The sequence below is a fragment of the Otolemur garnettii genome, unplaced genomic scaffold (genome assembly GCF_000181295.1).
Source record: "Otolemur garnettii isolate 467f Iridium unplaced genomic scaffold, OtoGar3 scaffold00063, whole genome shotgun sequence".
Taxonomy (NCBI): domain Eukaryota; kingdom Metazoa; phylum Chordata; class Mammalia; order Primates; family Galagidae; genus Otolemur; species Otolemur garnettii.
In genome coordinates, this window is record NW_003852458.1 from 3,426,858 (window position 1) to 3,443,765 (window position 16,908).

The 16,908-nt window shown below is 43.2% G+C and overlaps 1 protein-coding gene across 2 annotated transcripts in view; it reads right to left on the bottom strand.

Moving 5' to 3' along the window:
* Positions 1-2,215: 2,215 nt before the first annotated feature.
* AGXT2 (alanine--glyoxylate aminotransferase 2) overlaps positions 2,216-16,908 on the bottom strand; it is a 38,088-nt gene continuing 23,395 nt past the window's right edge. The window contains exons 10-14 of one of the 2 annotated variants that reach the window (XM_012807112.2): positions 16,277-16,409; positions 14,689-14,780; positions 12,863-13,012; positions 9,279-9,377; positions 2,216-4,177 (exon numbers count right to left, since the gene is read on the bottom strand). In XM_012807112.2, the coding sequence (XP_012662566.1) occupies positions 4,070-4,177; positions 9,279-9,377; positions 12,863-13,012; positions 14,689-14,780; positions 16,277-16,409 (582 nt within the window). In that variant the 3' untranslated portion in view covers positions 2,216-4,069. The remainder of the gene's footprint in view (positions 4,178-9,278; positions 9,378-12,862; positions 13,013-14,688; positions 14,781-16,276; positions 16,410-16,908) is intronic. The other variant, XM_003792935.3, reaches the window with a different exon arrangement.

The following is a 16,908-nucleotide window of genomic DNA, read 5'->3' on the forward strand; positions in this document are numbered from 1 at the left end:
GGGGACCTTCCAGTGGGATGAGAGATAGAGATGGAAGACGGTGATAGGATCAGGACCTAGGCTAGTGTGTGTGTTCGTGTCTTAGTTTTGAACAGAAAAGTTTAAAAAGTTAAAAAAAATTTACTGTTTAAAAATTCTAAACAGAAAAGTTTAAAAAGTAAAAAAAAATTAATTTAAAAAGTCAAAAAATGTATAGAATGAGCATATAAAAAAAGAAAATACTTTTGTACAGCTGTATGTACATCCTGCCAAGGCATGGAGCTGTTACCCACAATTCAGAGTCCCCCTTTTCACTAGTTGCTGTCTGCAATGCCTCTCAGGACCCTGTTCTTGCAATTTCTTTTGTGACTGTTCGTCCCTGGGGATTGCTCTTGTACCGCCTTCACAGCTATCAAACGCTCCCTCCTTCTGCCACCAATCCAATCCAGGTTTACCTGCGTCGTCTCCACTGAACCAAAAAGGATCGATAGAGCTAAGCTTTTGTTTCTGTGACTTCACTCTTACTTATTCAGTGGACCTTTGGTTTTTATTAACTCTGGGGTGTTGATTCTATGACTAGTATTTCTAATGGGGCAAAACTGTGTCACTTTTACTGTGTCTCAGCTGGAAGTGAACCCCCAACTTTAGTTAACCAAGGTCAAGACTGATGCAGGGCCCAACAGCCTTTCAACATCCCTTCCAAGTGGTGACGATGATGCACTGGTATCCATACCAATGATGAAGTGGCAAAAGTTGCCAGCAGGGGTCCTTAAACTTTTTAAACAGGGGGCCAGTTCACTGTCCCTCAGACTGTTGGAGGGCTGGACTGTGGGCCCCAGAATGAGTCGGCTGCTAAGCAGGACAGGCAGCAGCGGCAAAAGCACCCGGCGGGAGGAATAAATGTCCTAGGTAGGCTGCATGTGGCCCGTGGGCTGTAGTTTGAGGACATCTGTGTGTTATTCCTTTGTTGTTTTTTGCAGGGAAAGTGAGATTTAAATGCGACTTAAAGGTGGAAGAAGACTTTAAGTCCTCCTATAGTTTAGAGATAATTCTTGAGATTTGCTGGAATTACGGGAAAGTTAGAAGCTACATTGACATACAAGGTGGAGCTTTACAATACAAAAGGGAAAATAGCTTATTACTGTATTGCTAATTTACAGGTGTTATGTTACAATAATAATTATTGTTAATGGTATAACCAAAGTTTGGTGTGATGGTTGGTTTTTTTTTTTTTATTACTCCCTCCTGAGAGAATTGGCATTTCAAGTGTTTTTAAACAGTTGCCAACATTTTAATGCTATATTCTAATCACATGATTAACTGTCAACATGTTCCTTATGGGGAAAAAGTTTACTTGAGTGTTCATTATCTTCACTTTAGACAGTTTTAACAAGAAGGGAAATAAAAAAGAGCTTGGCAAGAATGTGGGCTCCTGCCTTATGTAAGCTGGCTCCCATCCCACCTCCTGTGGGCAGAGCAGAAAATGGAAGGGAGAGAAATGGGGGTGATAAACCCCTGCCTACGACTCCAAATGGGGAGAGGAGAAATCCCTCGCGCTCATGAGCCAGTGAGAGGGATGGACAGCCATGCACATCCAAAGGCCGCCAGTTTTGCTTTTCATGCTCTTGTGTCCCTGATGGCTTGCTCACTTTCAATTCCCAAATATTCTTCAAGAAAGAGTTGTGGTTTATCCTGACCACAATTTGGGTAGAGCCATGCAGCAGCCTTCCTAGTCAAGATGTGAGACCTAGGACCTGCCTACCCTTTGGAATTTTGTTGCTGAAATGCCTAGTAGTGTGTGAACCTGAGATGAAAAGTGCCGTTCCCGTAGAAGGGATTCATTAGAGGACAGATATTTAGCGGGTTTGTGTGTTAAATATGTGGAATTTGAGGTATTCTTGTGACATCCAAATGAAAGTGTTCACAGAGCTAGGATTTGAGGTTTGGAGTTTTGAAGAAAGGTTGGGGCTAAACATGAATATTTGGAAGTCATCAGCTTAGTCAAGACAGGTAAGATTCAGATAAAGTACAGTGAGAGAGTAGATGGTGGAAGAGACAGCCTGGGACAGAATAGGGAAGTCACCAGAGGCCTTTTGAGAAGGCAGTTTCCAAAGAAGGAGTGACAAGAATGAGATGCCAGTGGTTGGGCTTGGATGGGAGGCACAGAGATATAAGCAGAGCTCAAAAACTGCTCTTGGGAAAGGTTTTGTAGTGAAGGAAAGAAGAGGAATGTAACTTAAAGGGGAACAACTTTTATTTGTTTAGGTTATTAGATTGCAAAGCACTTTACATCCATTGGCTCACATGATTTCCCAGACAACTTTAGAATCTAGGAAGGGGAAGTATTGATACTTCTGGGCATAAAGTGAGATCACAAAAAAGTGAAAAGTCTGGCCCAAGTTCATTTACAGCAAATAAGAGGAAGAACTGAGTTGAGGGATAAGGTGATTTGACTTTTGATCTGATGGTGTTTCCACTGTGCCCAAAGAGAACATTTATGAAGTGTTTGCTCTATTTGGATGGGCACTGAGCTCATTGTTAAAGGCTTTGACCGTGGCCAGGGTACAGTGGGGAGCTACCTGGAGGAGTCGGCGCTAGGGAATGCTGTGTTAAAGCCAATGCCTGATGGAAACAAATCTGGCAGCGAGGTGTAGGATGTGTTAGTGCAACAGACACCTCAGGGGGGTAGACAATTAGGACATGGCTTCAAACTGGGACACAGATTTAAATACACACCCAGCCACAGGCTCTAGTGCTCAGATGGAGGCCACCTTGCATCCTCCCGGCACACGTGCCTTTGCTTTAAGCATACCAAATTTTCTGACCCAGTGAAGAAACAAGTTACCCTAACGAAGCATGCGTGGCATGCCCAAAAAGCTTTTTTCCTTTCAGTTCTCCTGACCCTACTTTATTTGTGTTTAGGAGAAAGTCCTCCTTTGCCTGTGTTTGTAACACCCATCAAATACTCTAGTCGCCTTTTAGAACAAAGGAAGAACAGGCCTCACGCTGAGAGCATTTGCACACAAGCCTGTATCTCCCCAGCACTGGATCACCTTGCCTCACCGTTTTTCTAGTAACTTTCTACGGTACCCACTACTTGCAATGTGCTGATTTCTCATTTATGCAATTTCAGAAAGTTTACTCTTAAAGGCATCTAAGGAAAAAAGTCAAATTAAGGAAAAATATTTTCACTTCTAAGACAAGTGGTACACTCCTATGGGGAAATATCTGTGAATGTGTTTTCTAATGATTAAAGTTTGGGAAATTCCAGTCTTGAAGACTATTGTGATAGGAGTAATGAGGGTTTAGATCAGGATGGGGTGATGGCGTAGAAATGAAGAAGAAAAGAAGGCTCTGAAGAAGGCTTCTTTCGTTTTGAGGGAACTAAAGGAGACAGGGACAGTTGTCTCTTTGGCATCTTTTCTACATCATTTCTCAGGATGCTTTTTGGCTGCAATAATGAAAATCCAAAAAGGCTTATGCAATACAGTGAATTTATCATCTCATGTAATAAGACCCCTGAGGTAGTAGCTCCAGGGTTGCTTGAGACAGTGGTTCACTGACTTCACTTAGCCCTTAGCTTCCATCCATCCTCCAACCACAGCAAATAGGCTTTGTCCTCCTGGCGCCAAGTTGGCTGACATGGTTCCAGGAAGGTCATCATGACATATATTTTCAGTGCAAGAAGAGACGTCTTCTTGAAGAGTAAAGGGTGAAGAAACCTTTCTCTGAAGACACTTCAACCAAAACATGTTCCTTTAGTATTTACTAGACAAAAACATGTCACATGCTCATACCCCAACCAATCCTTGCAAACAAGAATCGAATTTCCATAACTAATCTAAACTAGTTAGGATTTAGCTCCTGAGCTGGGGATAGAGATCTTGTCCCTGAAGGATGAAGTTCTTCAGATAGTAGAGGCTCGGTTAACATATATGTTTAGTAGGTAGTCAACCATTTCTTCCAGAATTACTACGGAGAGCTAGGTTTAGGTTTTCTCCAAATACCAGTGGTACTGACATTCCTCGAACTCACTCTTGAACATAAGCAGCAAGTTCTTGAGGCTTGAGCTTTTTTATTTCGAAACATTTTACTTCGCTCTTCTCTCCATGTGCTGGATTAAGGCAGAACGAAAGACTTCCACTGCAAAATCAACTTCTGGTTTAGTGATACACATTGGGGGAGCAACGCGAAATGTCTGAGGAGACAAAGGAACAGAGAGCAATGAATCACGAGGGAATCAACTACGACTTGGAGGAAATGCATTACACTGAGTCCCCTACCTTGCTGAATGACGTTTCTTAGATTCCTTTAATGGCCCAGTGCTGTATCCAGGCCAGGCATCGTTTAGTTTCCGGACAAGTCCTTGTACCATCGAGCTCTGCGCCTTTCCTTCCTGTCATCTGTTTACCTCCTGTTTTTTCTACCATTTTCACTGTGGTCACAAGCCCTTGGTACTATTTCTGCCATCACCCAGGGTGACCTTGATGTCTGTGTGTACAACCCAACAAACTCGCTTCTCACTTTCCTGATTGCCACGCTCATCTGTGAATACCCAGAGCCTCCTTGCTCTCGTTTGGATATCTGACTATCCAAACCTCATGTCGAAAGTTGACCCCCAGTGTTGGAGGTGGGGCCTAATTGGAGGCATTTGGTTTGTGGGCGCAGCTCCCTTGGGAATGGTCAGTGCAGTGCTTGTGGCAACACATGAGTTCTCACTCTATTAGCTCCACAGAGCTGGGTATTAATAAGAACCTGGCACAAGCCACACCCTTATTTCTTGCTTTGCTCTCTTGCCATGCAATCTCTGCACATGCCAGCTCCCCATTTCCTTCTGCCACGAGTGAGCACAGCTGCAGCCCTCACCAGAAGCAGAAAACAGCGCCATGTTTTCTGTACAGGCTGTAGAATCGTGAGTCAAGTAAACCTCTTTTCTTTATAAACTACCCAGCCTCAGGCATTCCTTTCTAGCCCTCCAAACAGACCAAGGCATTCCTCTTTACCAAGAATAACCCAATTTCTGATTCCCACTATATCTTCTTCATGAAAACTTCCCTCTCCTCGTTCCTCCATTGTCTCCAGGTCTATTGTTCAATCAGGTCTCTTTCTCCTTTTTCTACCCAACATGAAACACATAGTTGACGGAACTATTCTCTTACCTGCCCCCTCATTTAAGTTGCATTTCCACCCTTCTGCTGCTGCCCCCAGTGCAAGACCCAGAGCCGACCAGTGCTGTTATTGATCAGCTTTGTTCCAATCTAGATGGCTGAGAAGCATTAGAGAAAATTACACAGCTGGGCTGGCTGACACGACTAGATATTCAGGGTCTCCAACTTCTGTCGGTCCCCCCAGTTTTCCTGTCCTCTGTCAGCTTCCTTTGTCTTTCTAAGCCTTTATCATTCTTCTCAATTTCCTTGCTCAACTCCTACGCCTCTCACTTTATTTGATAGAAAACCATGGCTCATCCATCTCAGACAAAATTGAAGGTGTCAGGCAAAATCTTTCTATAAACTTGTTTGCTCTCACATCCATTTTTATATCCTTTCCTGAAGCCTTGGAAAATGAGATGTCTTTACTGCTTAACTCCTAACTGTCCACCAGTGACAATGACCCTGGATACTCCGATGTTCTTTTGGGTCATTAGCTTCTCTTCAACTTCCCCTCAGCCTTTAGACAGGCAGGCTTGTGGCTCTCATAACCCCAAGCCAAGCCACATCAAATACAAATCTGTGTGGATCCCCTGGGTCCCTCGAGCTACCACACAAATGCTGCTCACCCTCCTGTTTGTAGCCACACTTATTAAAGACGGATGCTCATTAGCTTATTTCTCACTCCAACCTCCCCCTATTCACATCTCAACCCATGGTAGTCGGGTTTCTGCCTGTGCCAGCTCCTAACACCACTTTAGACAAGTTACCTGCGAAGGGTGGAATCCACTGGGCATCTTTCAGCCCCCATCCTTCCTGGCCTTCTCTTCTGCACTTGACAACAACTTAGACCTTTCCTCTTCTGAATGTCTCCACTCTCTTGCTTCCATGACTCCACACTCTTCTTATTCCACTGATACCTGTCTGCCCTGTCTCCACCGGGGCACCATTTCCTCCTCCTGCCCTGTGGGTGTAGGTGTTATGCCAGTTTCTATCCTCACCTCATCTCTAGATTCTCATCCAGATGGGAGAGTCCCAGGAGATCTTCTCATCTCACCACTTATCTGCTGATGCACCCCACATTGTCATGTTCACCTTAATCCTGTCCTTTGAGCTACAGACTCATGCAGATAGTTCTTGGCTTAAGATTTTTTTGACTTTATGATGTGGGAAAGTGATACACATTCAGTAGAAACTATGTGTTGAATAGCAATGCAACTATTCTGTTTTTCACTTTTGTACAAAATTCAGTAAATGACATGAGATATTTAACACTTTATTATAAAAATAGTACTTTTGTTAAAAGGTTTTTTGAATTGTCATCTAACGTCTGTGTTCTGAGCATGTTTAAGACACGCTAGGGAAGCTCTAATGTTTGGTAGATTGGGTGTATTAAGTGCATTTTTGACTTAGGATATTGTCAACTTAGGATGGGTTTATCAGGATGTAACCCCGTAAGTCAAGGAGCATCTGTAGATAAACTGATGTTCATAAATTCCCCAAATGGGATGCTCGAACAAAGCTGAACTCATTTTTGCCCTCCCTAAGCCAAGTAGACATGAGAGTTTCATCTTTGATGCCCTGTTATTCTTCATGTGCAAGTTTTGTGGAATTTACTTCCAGGATTGTCCTCATAAGGTCTCTTTTATTCTTACTGCCACTGCTCAACTTCATACAGCATCTCAGCCTTCACCCAGGCTCCCTGTCTCCAGTCTTGTCCCCTTGGATTTACCCTCCTCGAGGACAGATTCAGAAATCATACTGTCTGAGTTTGGATTCTGGTTCTGCTAGAGGTTCTGTAACCTCTCAGTGCCTCTGTTTCTCTCATTACTATAAAATAAGGATAATAGTAGTATTTAGTTCATAGACTTATTGAGAGCACTGCATGAGTCAACACATGCAAAGTGTTGGAAACGGTGCCTGACAAGTAGGGAGGACTGTTCTTCTCCCCAGTCACGGCCACAGCCTTTGGGCAGCTGTGCCGCTGTGCATGGCTCACGTCCTCAGCTCTCTGCACTTCACCATATTTCCATGTCCCCTTCCATCACTGTTCTTCTCATGGTAGGGACCCCTAGACCAGCCCTTCTGGTCGTCTTCTCCTTCCTCTTTCTAGCTCTCTCCTCCTATAATGAATGCCCTTTTTTATATTTCTAGATGAGCTTACTCCACTGGATTGTAACCTGATGTTATGTGTCTTTTTGTTCCACAACCTCCATAAAGGGAGGGACCAGATCTTATTTATCATTATAGTTTCAGTTCCCACTCACTGCTTAGCACATAATCAATCTTTGCCAAGTAACAAAGGAATAGCTAGGCAAGTAAACAATTATTTGTAATATTTGTAAGTCTTTATAAGTTGTATGCATGCTTTAAGATTCTCTTTTCTTTTCTTTCTTTGAGACAGGATCTCTCAGGCTAGAGTGCAGTGGCAAGACCACAGCTCATTGCAGCCTCAAACTCCAGGGCTCAAACTATCCTCCTGCTTTAGTCTCCTGAGTATCTGGGACTACAGATGTATACTACCACACCTGGCTGATTTTTCTATTTTTTGTAGAGATGCAGGTCACTCTGTGTTGCTCAGGGTTGGTCTCAAACTCCTGGTCTCATGTGATCCTCCCACCTTGCCCTCCCAAAGTGCTAGGATTACAGACATGAGTCACTATATCTGGCCCAGGATTCCTAATCATTAACTTATGCTGTCTGATTTGCCCAGAAAAATATTGATTGCCAGGTCCTGACAAAAGTGCTCATTCTGGTTTTGTTTGGTTCGTTTGGGGCAGGCTGGGAGAACTTTAAGTTTGTTTGTTTAAGGCTAAGGGGAAGTTGAGGAAATGTTGAAGGTGCAAGAAAGCATGGGGGTGTCTCCTTGGATGAAGGTGGAGGGACAAGGGCACAGGTGGGAGATCTGGATTGAATGGAAGGTAGGCCTCATTCTGGGGACCTGCAGGAAAGCAAGTGCTATGGCCTGAATGTTTGTGTCCTCCCAAAATCCATATGTTGAAATTCTAACCCCCATGGTCATGGTAAGGTAAAACGGGGCCTTTGGTAGGTGATTAGATCATGAGGAGATTAGTGAGGTCTCTTGTCCCTTCTGCCATGTGATGTCACAGCAGGAAGATGGCTGTCTAGGAAGTGAGCCCTCACCAGACACTGACTCAGCTGGTGCCTTGATCTTGGACTTCCCAACTTTCAGAGCTGTGAGAAATAAACTTCTGTTGCATATACGCCACCCAGCTCATAGTATTTTGTTAGAGCAGCCTGCAGGGACTTACATGGGAGGTAACAGGTGTGAAGACAGGTGAGTTTGTATACAGATCTGGCCTGGTAGCTTCAATTTTGTCCGAGAAGTATGAGGTGCTCAGTGAAATTGTGAGACACAGGAATGGGGCTGGGAAGTCGGGAGGCATGAGGAATGTTTAAAACGGGAAAGAAAGATGATTAAGGACTAGAATAAATTAGGAAGGAGCAGAAGTTACTTTCACTTCAAATCTCTGCCCCGGACCTGGGAGCAGAGGGCTCTACTCGCAGAAGGAGCATCCCGCCCGCCCGCAGTGCACAGCGAGACCCAGGTCCCGGCTATGCTGGTGGGAGTGGCTTTTCCAGGAGCGTGCAGGGATTTCAGGCTGCACCTCCCTGCCTGAGAGCGAAGGACGCTGGCAGCTGCTGATTTTGAGTTCTGCACTTGGGACCATGCCCAGGGTGGCCCCCCGCCTTTCTGGCTGGCGTCACTTGGGCCTGCGAGCGCTATTAGGTTGCTCCCTGCCGTAGGGACCACTGTTAAGCAAGGTCCCAAAGTCAGAGCCCGGGGCTGAGCTAAGAGAGGTTAGGATTACCGCTCTTTATCAGGGATTAGAGCTAATGCACGAGGCAGGTTATTTATTGCACGACCGCTGTGACTCTGTCCTTTGGCCCTACCTCTTGTTTGTGCTTCCAAGCTTTTCCCCGGAGTCGCGATAAACAAACCATTTACCACAGCGGCCCCCAGTGGCCAGAGGGCTCCACTGCCCTTTTTCTTTTGAACATGCCTGGGCATCATCCCTGGAGGATGTGCGGCTGCGCCCTCTAGCACAGTCGCCAGGAAAAGCCACCAGCTCTGGGACGTCTGGTAAACGCCTACCTAAAGAGATGCGTAAAGATCAGCCTTCCTCTTACCTGAGAAAAGATACCACCTCTGCCAACTAGGAGCCCCATGTGTTTGCAGTCCTCATGTATTTGATTTACTTCTTCACAAGGAAGGGGCTGGCGGCTCACCTGTAAATACATTTTAAAAATGTTTTCTATTTGGTATTTGGATGACTAAAGGCATTATTTCTAAGAGGAAAAAGAAAAAACAAAAACTCAAGTAATGAATGCCCTTCTTTTATCTCTTCTCCCTCTCTCTGCCAGCTTACATAAAACTGTTAATTACTGGGCTAGATTTTTGAAAGGTGTTATTAAAAATATTTGTTTTTATCCCAATTCATCCAAATCAGTCCCCAAAGACAAAATGAAGTTTCATGCGGCTTTGCTTATGGGTGCCTTGGAAGTTTGGTTCCTTAATAGATGAATCTAGAGTCTATTTTGTTTATGTGGAAATTCTCCTTAACCTGACTTTGTTCTTCCCATGAAAAGAGCTGATTACAAGTCCAGGAAATGGTTTGGAAGTTGCACAGAGGACTTCCCTGCAGTGTGCCCAGTGGCATTATTGCCCTCATGGCTTTTTACTCACCTCCCTCCGGACTTTGCTACCCATTTCCTTCTCCCCACCTACTCCTAACCCAACTCTTTGCCCAAATCCTTCATTTCCTGTAAAGTGTCAGCATCTGAGAACAGAGTAAGATTGGACCTTTCAGGGATGTGTGCACTATTGCCTGTCTTAAAGCTTTACGATAAGGCAATCACGTTTTGACTTTCGGAATACTGGATCGCAGAGGACCTGGAAGAGGGGAAAGACTAGGTTCTTCTCACTGGCCCCCAAATGCCATCACACACACCTCCTTGCCCCAGGGTTCTCATCTATCAGAGAGGAATATAATTTAGGACTGAACTCTGAGCACTGGAGAGAAGTTAAATATGATTTGAGGGAACAGAGGTCCGAAATGGCCAGGGTTCCTGGAAAGGTTTCCTGGGGGGAAGTTGGGTTGGTGGAGGACTTCCCCAACAAGATAGTTCTGGACAGGTGGAGTTTGTTTGTCCTCACACCAACTTTGGCCTGGGCCAGCACCCTTCTTGCTCTCTTGCCTAGTTTATCCCCACCTGGCCTTGACTGCTGTTGACTAATGGAACATTATGTATTAATTCCCCAGGGAAAGCAGAGTCAGATACTCTAATGAGTCAAAGCCATAGGACAGCCTGCAAAGACCTGCGCCCAGCCCTGTGTCCCGAGTGCTTGATGAGCAAGTGGGCATGTTGGTAATTAGACTTTTAGTTGGGTGTATAACGTAGTTTGTGTTTGTCTTTTTGGGTTTTTGCCTTTTAAAAGTTACAACAATAGTTCAAATAATAGTTCTGATAATAATATTATCAGAAAAAAATATTCAGATGACACAGAAGTACATAAAGTAAAAACAGAAAATGTCCCTCCCCCCATCCTCCTCCTGGGGACACCTTCTACAGACAATTTGATATGAACCAGACACTTTTTCTATACATGCAAATACATCTATATGCATGGTTTAAAAACAGTCATTTTTGTAATGTTCTACAATTTCTTTTAATAATATTTTGGACATCATTCCATGTCAATATACCATGTTTCCCTGAAAATCAGACACTGTCTTATATTTATTTTTTCTCAAGAAGATACAGTAGGGCTTATTTTCAGGGGATGTCTTATTTTTATTAAGTATAATACAATTTACATTTATTCAAATACAATTAAGTCATCTTCTTCTGGAACCTGACTGGGGAAGCTGACCTTGTTGGTGGGGCTGGCGCTAGTGATGTGTGAACTCCTTTCCCCTAGCCCTTCACACGTGCGCAATAGGATGCCTGTGTCCATGGTTACCACCCGCGCAAGTGCCAACGGCTCAGAGAAAGGAGCTATGGCAGATAAAAGGTATTCCAGTCTTTCTTACCGCTCTGCACCCAAATGCATGGTATGGCTATGCAGATATGATGCATAGCCATGCCCATCACTAGGTCTTATTATCAGGGTGGGGCTTATATTTAACAAATGCATAGAAATCCTGCTAGGGCTTATTTTGGGGGTAGGTCTTATTTTCGGGGAAGCACGGTATTTGGACTTACTCTTCTTAAGGCTATCTAGTATTTTATTGTGGTAATTTGTTCAGTCTCGAACTGTTAGGCATTTAGGTTGTTTCCAATTTCTCATGATTATAAACAATGCTACAAACACGCCTATTAAATGCACATATTATGTATCTTCACTCACTTTTATGAATATTACTTTAGGACACATTCTAAAATGGAATAGCCAGTTCAAAATGTATAGACTTTTAAACTTTTGGTAAATTCAGACAAATTTCTGTCCAAAGGTCTACAGTTTCTAACCAACAGAGTGTGGGAGTATTTATCTCAGGCTATGCTGAAGAGCATTATAGCAAAGTTCTGGACTGTTATAATTACATGAATGTGCAGGTACCCGAAATCAATCAACAAACATGAAACATTTACTACATTTATGTTTCCTAGCCTTAAAGTTATTCAATTTATTTGGGAAAATAAGATATTAACACATAAAAACTGAGTCAACAACAGGGTGAATGCCACAGAATGTATGTGTTCCCCTAGCTCCAAAATTCAACTGTTGAAACCTAACGCTTAACATGATAGAAATGGAGGCGGGCCTACGGGAAGTGATTAGGTCATGAAAGTGGGGACCACATGAGTGAGATTGGGGCCCTTATAAAATGTTCCAAGAACTCCCTTGCCCCTTTCTCCTTGTGAGGATACAGCAAGAAGGCATGATCTAGGGACCAGGAAGTGGGCCCTCACCAGACCAATCTGCCCATGGTCTTGCACTGCCCAGCCTCCAGAACTGTGAGAAATACATTTCCATGGTTTGTACAATGCCCAGTCTAGAGCTTTGTTGTAGCAGCCTAAATGGACTAAGCAGCCGCAGAAACAAAGGGAAGGATTTGTAGACATGGCAGAGAAGGGATCAATAAGACTAGCCATTAGACATAGGAGAAGAGGAGGAGTCGTAGATTACTGTGTGGTTCTGGACATCTGAGAGAATGGTGAAGGGTGAGAAACAGAAACCACGACCTTGGGAGGAACCCCGAGTTTGGAGAAAATGCTAAGTTCAGTGGTCACCATGGTGAAAGTTTGAGGTCTCAGTGGGCCATATTCCTCCCTGGTTACTTGGGAGATTGAAATCCACTCGCAAGCAAGCATGCAAACAAATATAAAATGTAAGTTATCTTCAACGTCCTCACTCCAAATTGTCACCACAATTGTCTCCTGGCCATTCTTCCTTACTTCCACTCATCTGTCCCCAATAATTTTTCTCCCTTCCCCATATTTCTAAGTATATCATCATTGTCTAAGTTGTTTGCCTGTCTGGTAAGAATATGTCAGTTCCCCTTTTCAAATGCTCTCCCTCACCCTTTTAGAATTCTTGACAATCTGCCAGCATTTTGGTCATACCCAAACACTCTACTCATCTCTAAAAGGGCTTTGCGGAATCTTGGTGGCTGTGTGCGCTCCCTCCCTGAGAATGAATACAGTGAGATTTCAGCTGCTGCTTCCTATTTTCATCCACGCTGCAGAGACAGCAGCTGATCAGAACTTACCTTGTCCTGCACCATTTCTATTCCTATCATGAGGCCTTTGCCTCGGATGTCTCCCACAATTTCAAACTCATCTCGCAGTTTAGCAAACTTCAGTAACATGTAGGTGCCAACTTCTTGACTGTTTTTCTGTAGATTTTCTTCTTTGATCACCTGTTGATAGAAAGTTGCACATGACCTCACATAGCAAAAGTTCTCAGACGACTGACAAGCACAGGGAGGTAATTGTACATGACCTTATTTATAGTGACTTAACCAAATGAAACCCAGAATAAAGTCTAGTGTACCACACCATGGACTACAAAAAGATTCATTATAAGGGGAAGAAAGGTCCCAGTAGATTTCCAGCCCCCCAACTTCCTCATTGTCAGGGTGGGGAAGAATTTAGGAAAGAATAAAAAGTGTGTCTCCCTGTGGCTGGCAACATAGATCTCATACTACTGAGGCCATTATTGCCAGGTTTTGCTGAGAACTGGGATGCAGTGGTGAATAAGATGAATACTCTGAGGAATGAAATATCACAGGTGCATTCCCTGTTAAAGGATGGTGACCTTTTTCCAGTAGCCCTAGGCCAAGACACAGGCTGTTATAATCCAAGCACCCCAATTTGAGGCCCTGGCCTCTTTAGCTGAGCCCAGAGCCCCCAAATCTAAAGACAAAAGGATTTTCGTCTAAGTTTGTTACACAACAGACATGTGTGATTCTTTTTCTTTCTTTCTTTTATTTTTTTGTAGTTTTGGGCTGGGGCCAAGTTGAACCCACCACCTCCCGTATATGGGGCCAACGCCCTACTTCTTTGAGCCACAGGATCTTGACAAGACACAAGAAATACACTATATTTATACTTAGCTGATAATAATAGCATGAACCCAGGCATACTTTGATGTGTTTAAGACCTATTTATTCACCTAAATCTTCTCTACTTTCTAAATTGGTCGAGGTGACACAGTACTTTAAAGAAAAAGTTGGCAATATCTAGAAAATGAAATAAATGACACATTCCCACCCACACTTTCTTATCTCCTAGTTTGCTCACATTTGGAGATCACTAATTAGCAAGGGCAGCTTTTATGTATTTATCTTTATTTAAAAATACTCTTTTTTTTGACTAGATAAATCATGTTCATGGTTCACATATTAGCAAGTATAAAAGAAGACACCCCAGAATGACTCCTGCTAAACTGGGCCCCCTGCCACCAAGTTTTCCTTGACACAACCAAACACAGCTATTAATGCCCGGGACATTCTTTGAGAAATATGTTAGACTTATCTAAGCAGGTGCTGTTACTCACATTAGCAAGAACATGTAAAAAAAAAAAAATCTTTTCAGCAGATGAGACCTCAGGCTAAATCAATGGAGTTGGGTTGAACATTTGCTCATATAGCAGAATTACCTTGTTGTAAGCACATAGAACTCAGTCTCTTCTTAGTCATTCAATTTCTAACAGTACAACATAAAGAAGGAAGAAAAAATATCCATGATGGGGCCAAAATTAAACCAAAGACAAAGATAGTAATTAGTAAATACCCATAAAAACTATCCAGATAACAAAGCCAGTGCTACCATCTGGCTAGGGGAATTCTTGATTTTCCCATATAATGTGACGTTTATTATATGTTATTGTTTATCTAATACTTCAGGTACTCAGGGTAGATCTTACAAAAGAGGGAAGTCAGAATAATAACTAGAGACCTAAGTTAAATTGATGCATTGCTAATCATTTTTCTACTTTAATGAAGCAATGTGATAGTGTTCTGCTAATTTGGGTGTGGTTCTGGAATAGTCATATTGGGAAATGAGTGATGTTAATCAGGCTGCTGGAACGAACCTCAAGCACTGCAGATCCAATGGCACAGGCCATGGGGCTCCCTCCAAAGGTGGTGAAGTGAAGCAGGCAGTTAGCCAAAGACTTGGCAATCTCTAGGAGGAGAAAAATCCAGGTGGGTGAAGAGTGACACATTCCTGTCCAGAATCTCTCCTCACACCATTTGGATCACAGTCACTCACAAGTTGTAAATGACATCATATCCAATTAATTCTTCACTCCTAACAGTGGATGTTATGGACTGAACTGTCTCCTCAAAATTGTTGAAATCCTAACCCTGAATGTGACTGTGTTTGGAGATGTTGCCTTTTAAGGAGGTAATTAAGGTTAAATGAGGGCATAAGGGTGGGGCCCTAATCCAACATGCCTGGTGTCCTTATAAGAAGAGGAAGTGATGTCACAGCCCTCCCTTCCTCCCCCTCCATCTCCCTTCTCCTTCTCTTCCCTTCTTCTCCTTTTGCACACAAAGGAAAGGCCACAGCAAGAAGGTGGCCATCTACAAGCCAGCAAGAGACGTTTCACCAGGAACCAACTCTACTGGCTCCTTAATCTCAGATTTCCAGTCTCCAGAACTGTGAGAAAATGAATATCTGTTGTTTAGGGCCCCCAGTCTGTGCTATCTTGTTTTGTCATACTGAGATGACTGGTACCATGCGTAAGGAAAAATAGCTTATTTACCTGATGAGAAGTTTCATAACAAAATCTTTAATGTGTTTCCTGTGGGATTTTTGCTCAAAAAACTGAGTAAAAAAAAATTTAATGTGTTGTATGAATTTGGAAAATACCTTAAAATTTGATTTATGAAGGTTTATGTGGAATCTTCACTCAGCTAAGCTTTTTTTTCCTGAGTTCTATTCCCTCCTGACTAAAAAGGAAATGTCAAGAAAACAATCTCAGGGTATGTAAGTCCTGGATTGTCCTGGGGTCAGCATATGGCCAGTTTATTATAGTTTACTCTTCACCACTTTAGTACCTTTATTCCTTTTGCACCTGTCTATGGGGTACTTAATCAGACCTCTGTGGTATGCTTAATATTGGAGGAAAAAACAAAATAATTTTAGGGTTTTAAAAAAAAAAAGATGGCTCATAAAACATTACTTTCTGTCAAACCTCACTAAAATGGAAAATATAGTTAATTCTAGTGTTCATTTCATAGAATGTTCTGGATTGGTGAGATTTTACTGTATTTGACTATTTTGTTGATGAGAAGTCTTTCATTGTGGGCCTTGAATTCATAGCTTATTGGTGCGGCAGGCCCAAGCAAGTCTTTTTCAAGCATATGATTCCTTTGGAAGATTTAGGGTTAGTTTTGTGACCTGTTTGCATATATCTCATCAGGACAGTGGGACTCTGCATTTCACTGCCGGGATGAGAGGATTAGTCTGCCCCATAGCAAGATCAGAAAGGACTGGCTTTCTTCAGTCTGTCCCACAAGCTGGCTGACAGAGTGTTTCTCTCTTTCATTAGCTTGGGGAACAACTGTGTAGTTCCCATCACTGTCTCCAACTCATACAAGCTCTACTGCATGGGTTTTGTGCCACTGCCAATGCAGGAGGCCCAGAAACAAACCCTAACTGCCCATTAGTCCTACCTGGAGTGGTTACGACTGCTGCCATGGGAAAGCCATTCCCGATCCCTTTAGCCATGGTGACAATGTCAGGCAGGACATCATGGGTCTGGAAGCCCCAGAAATGAGAACCCAGCCTTCCAAATCCTGTCTGCACCTGATGAAAGAAAATTCAAAACCATTGAAAACCTTCAAGAACTGCTGTGTTTTCTCTGCTTTCCTCTCTGCCCTCCTCTTCTTCCTCTTTCCCTCCTTCTCCATGTCACCATCATCAGCCACCATTCCCACCATCCTGTAAGGCCATGCAGAAAGCATTTAATCAGAGCCTGAGCTTTTAGGCACCAAAAGCTATTTACCTGCTTTGTGTGATTCTAGATTTGGTTCTTTTTTTTTCTTTTGAGACAGAGTCTGACTTTGTCACCCTCAGTAAATTGCTGTGGTGTCATAGCTCACAGCAGCCTCAAACTCTTGGGTTCAACTCATCCTCTTGCCTCAACCTCCTGAGTAGCTGGGACTATAGGCCTCTGCCACAACACCCAGCTATGTTTAGAAACGGGGTTTCGCTGTTGCTCCACCTGGTCTTGAACTCCTGAGCTCAAGCAATCCACCCGTCTTGGCCTCCCAGAGTGCTAGGATTACAGGTGATTCTTAAATCC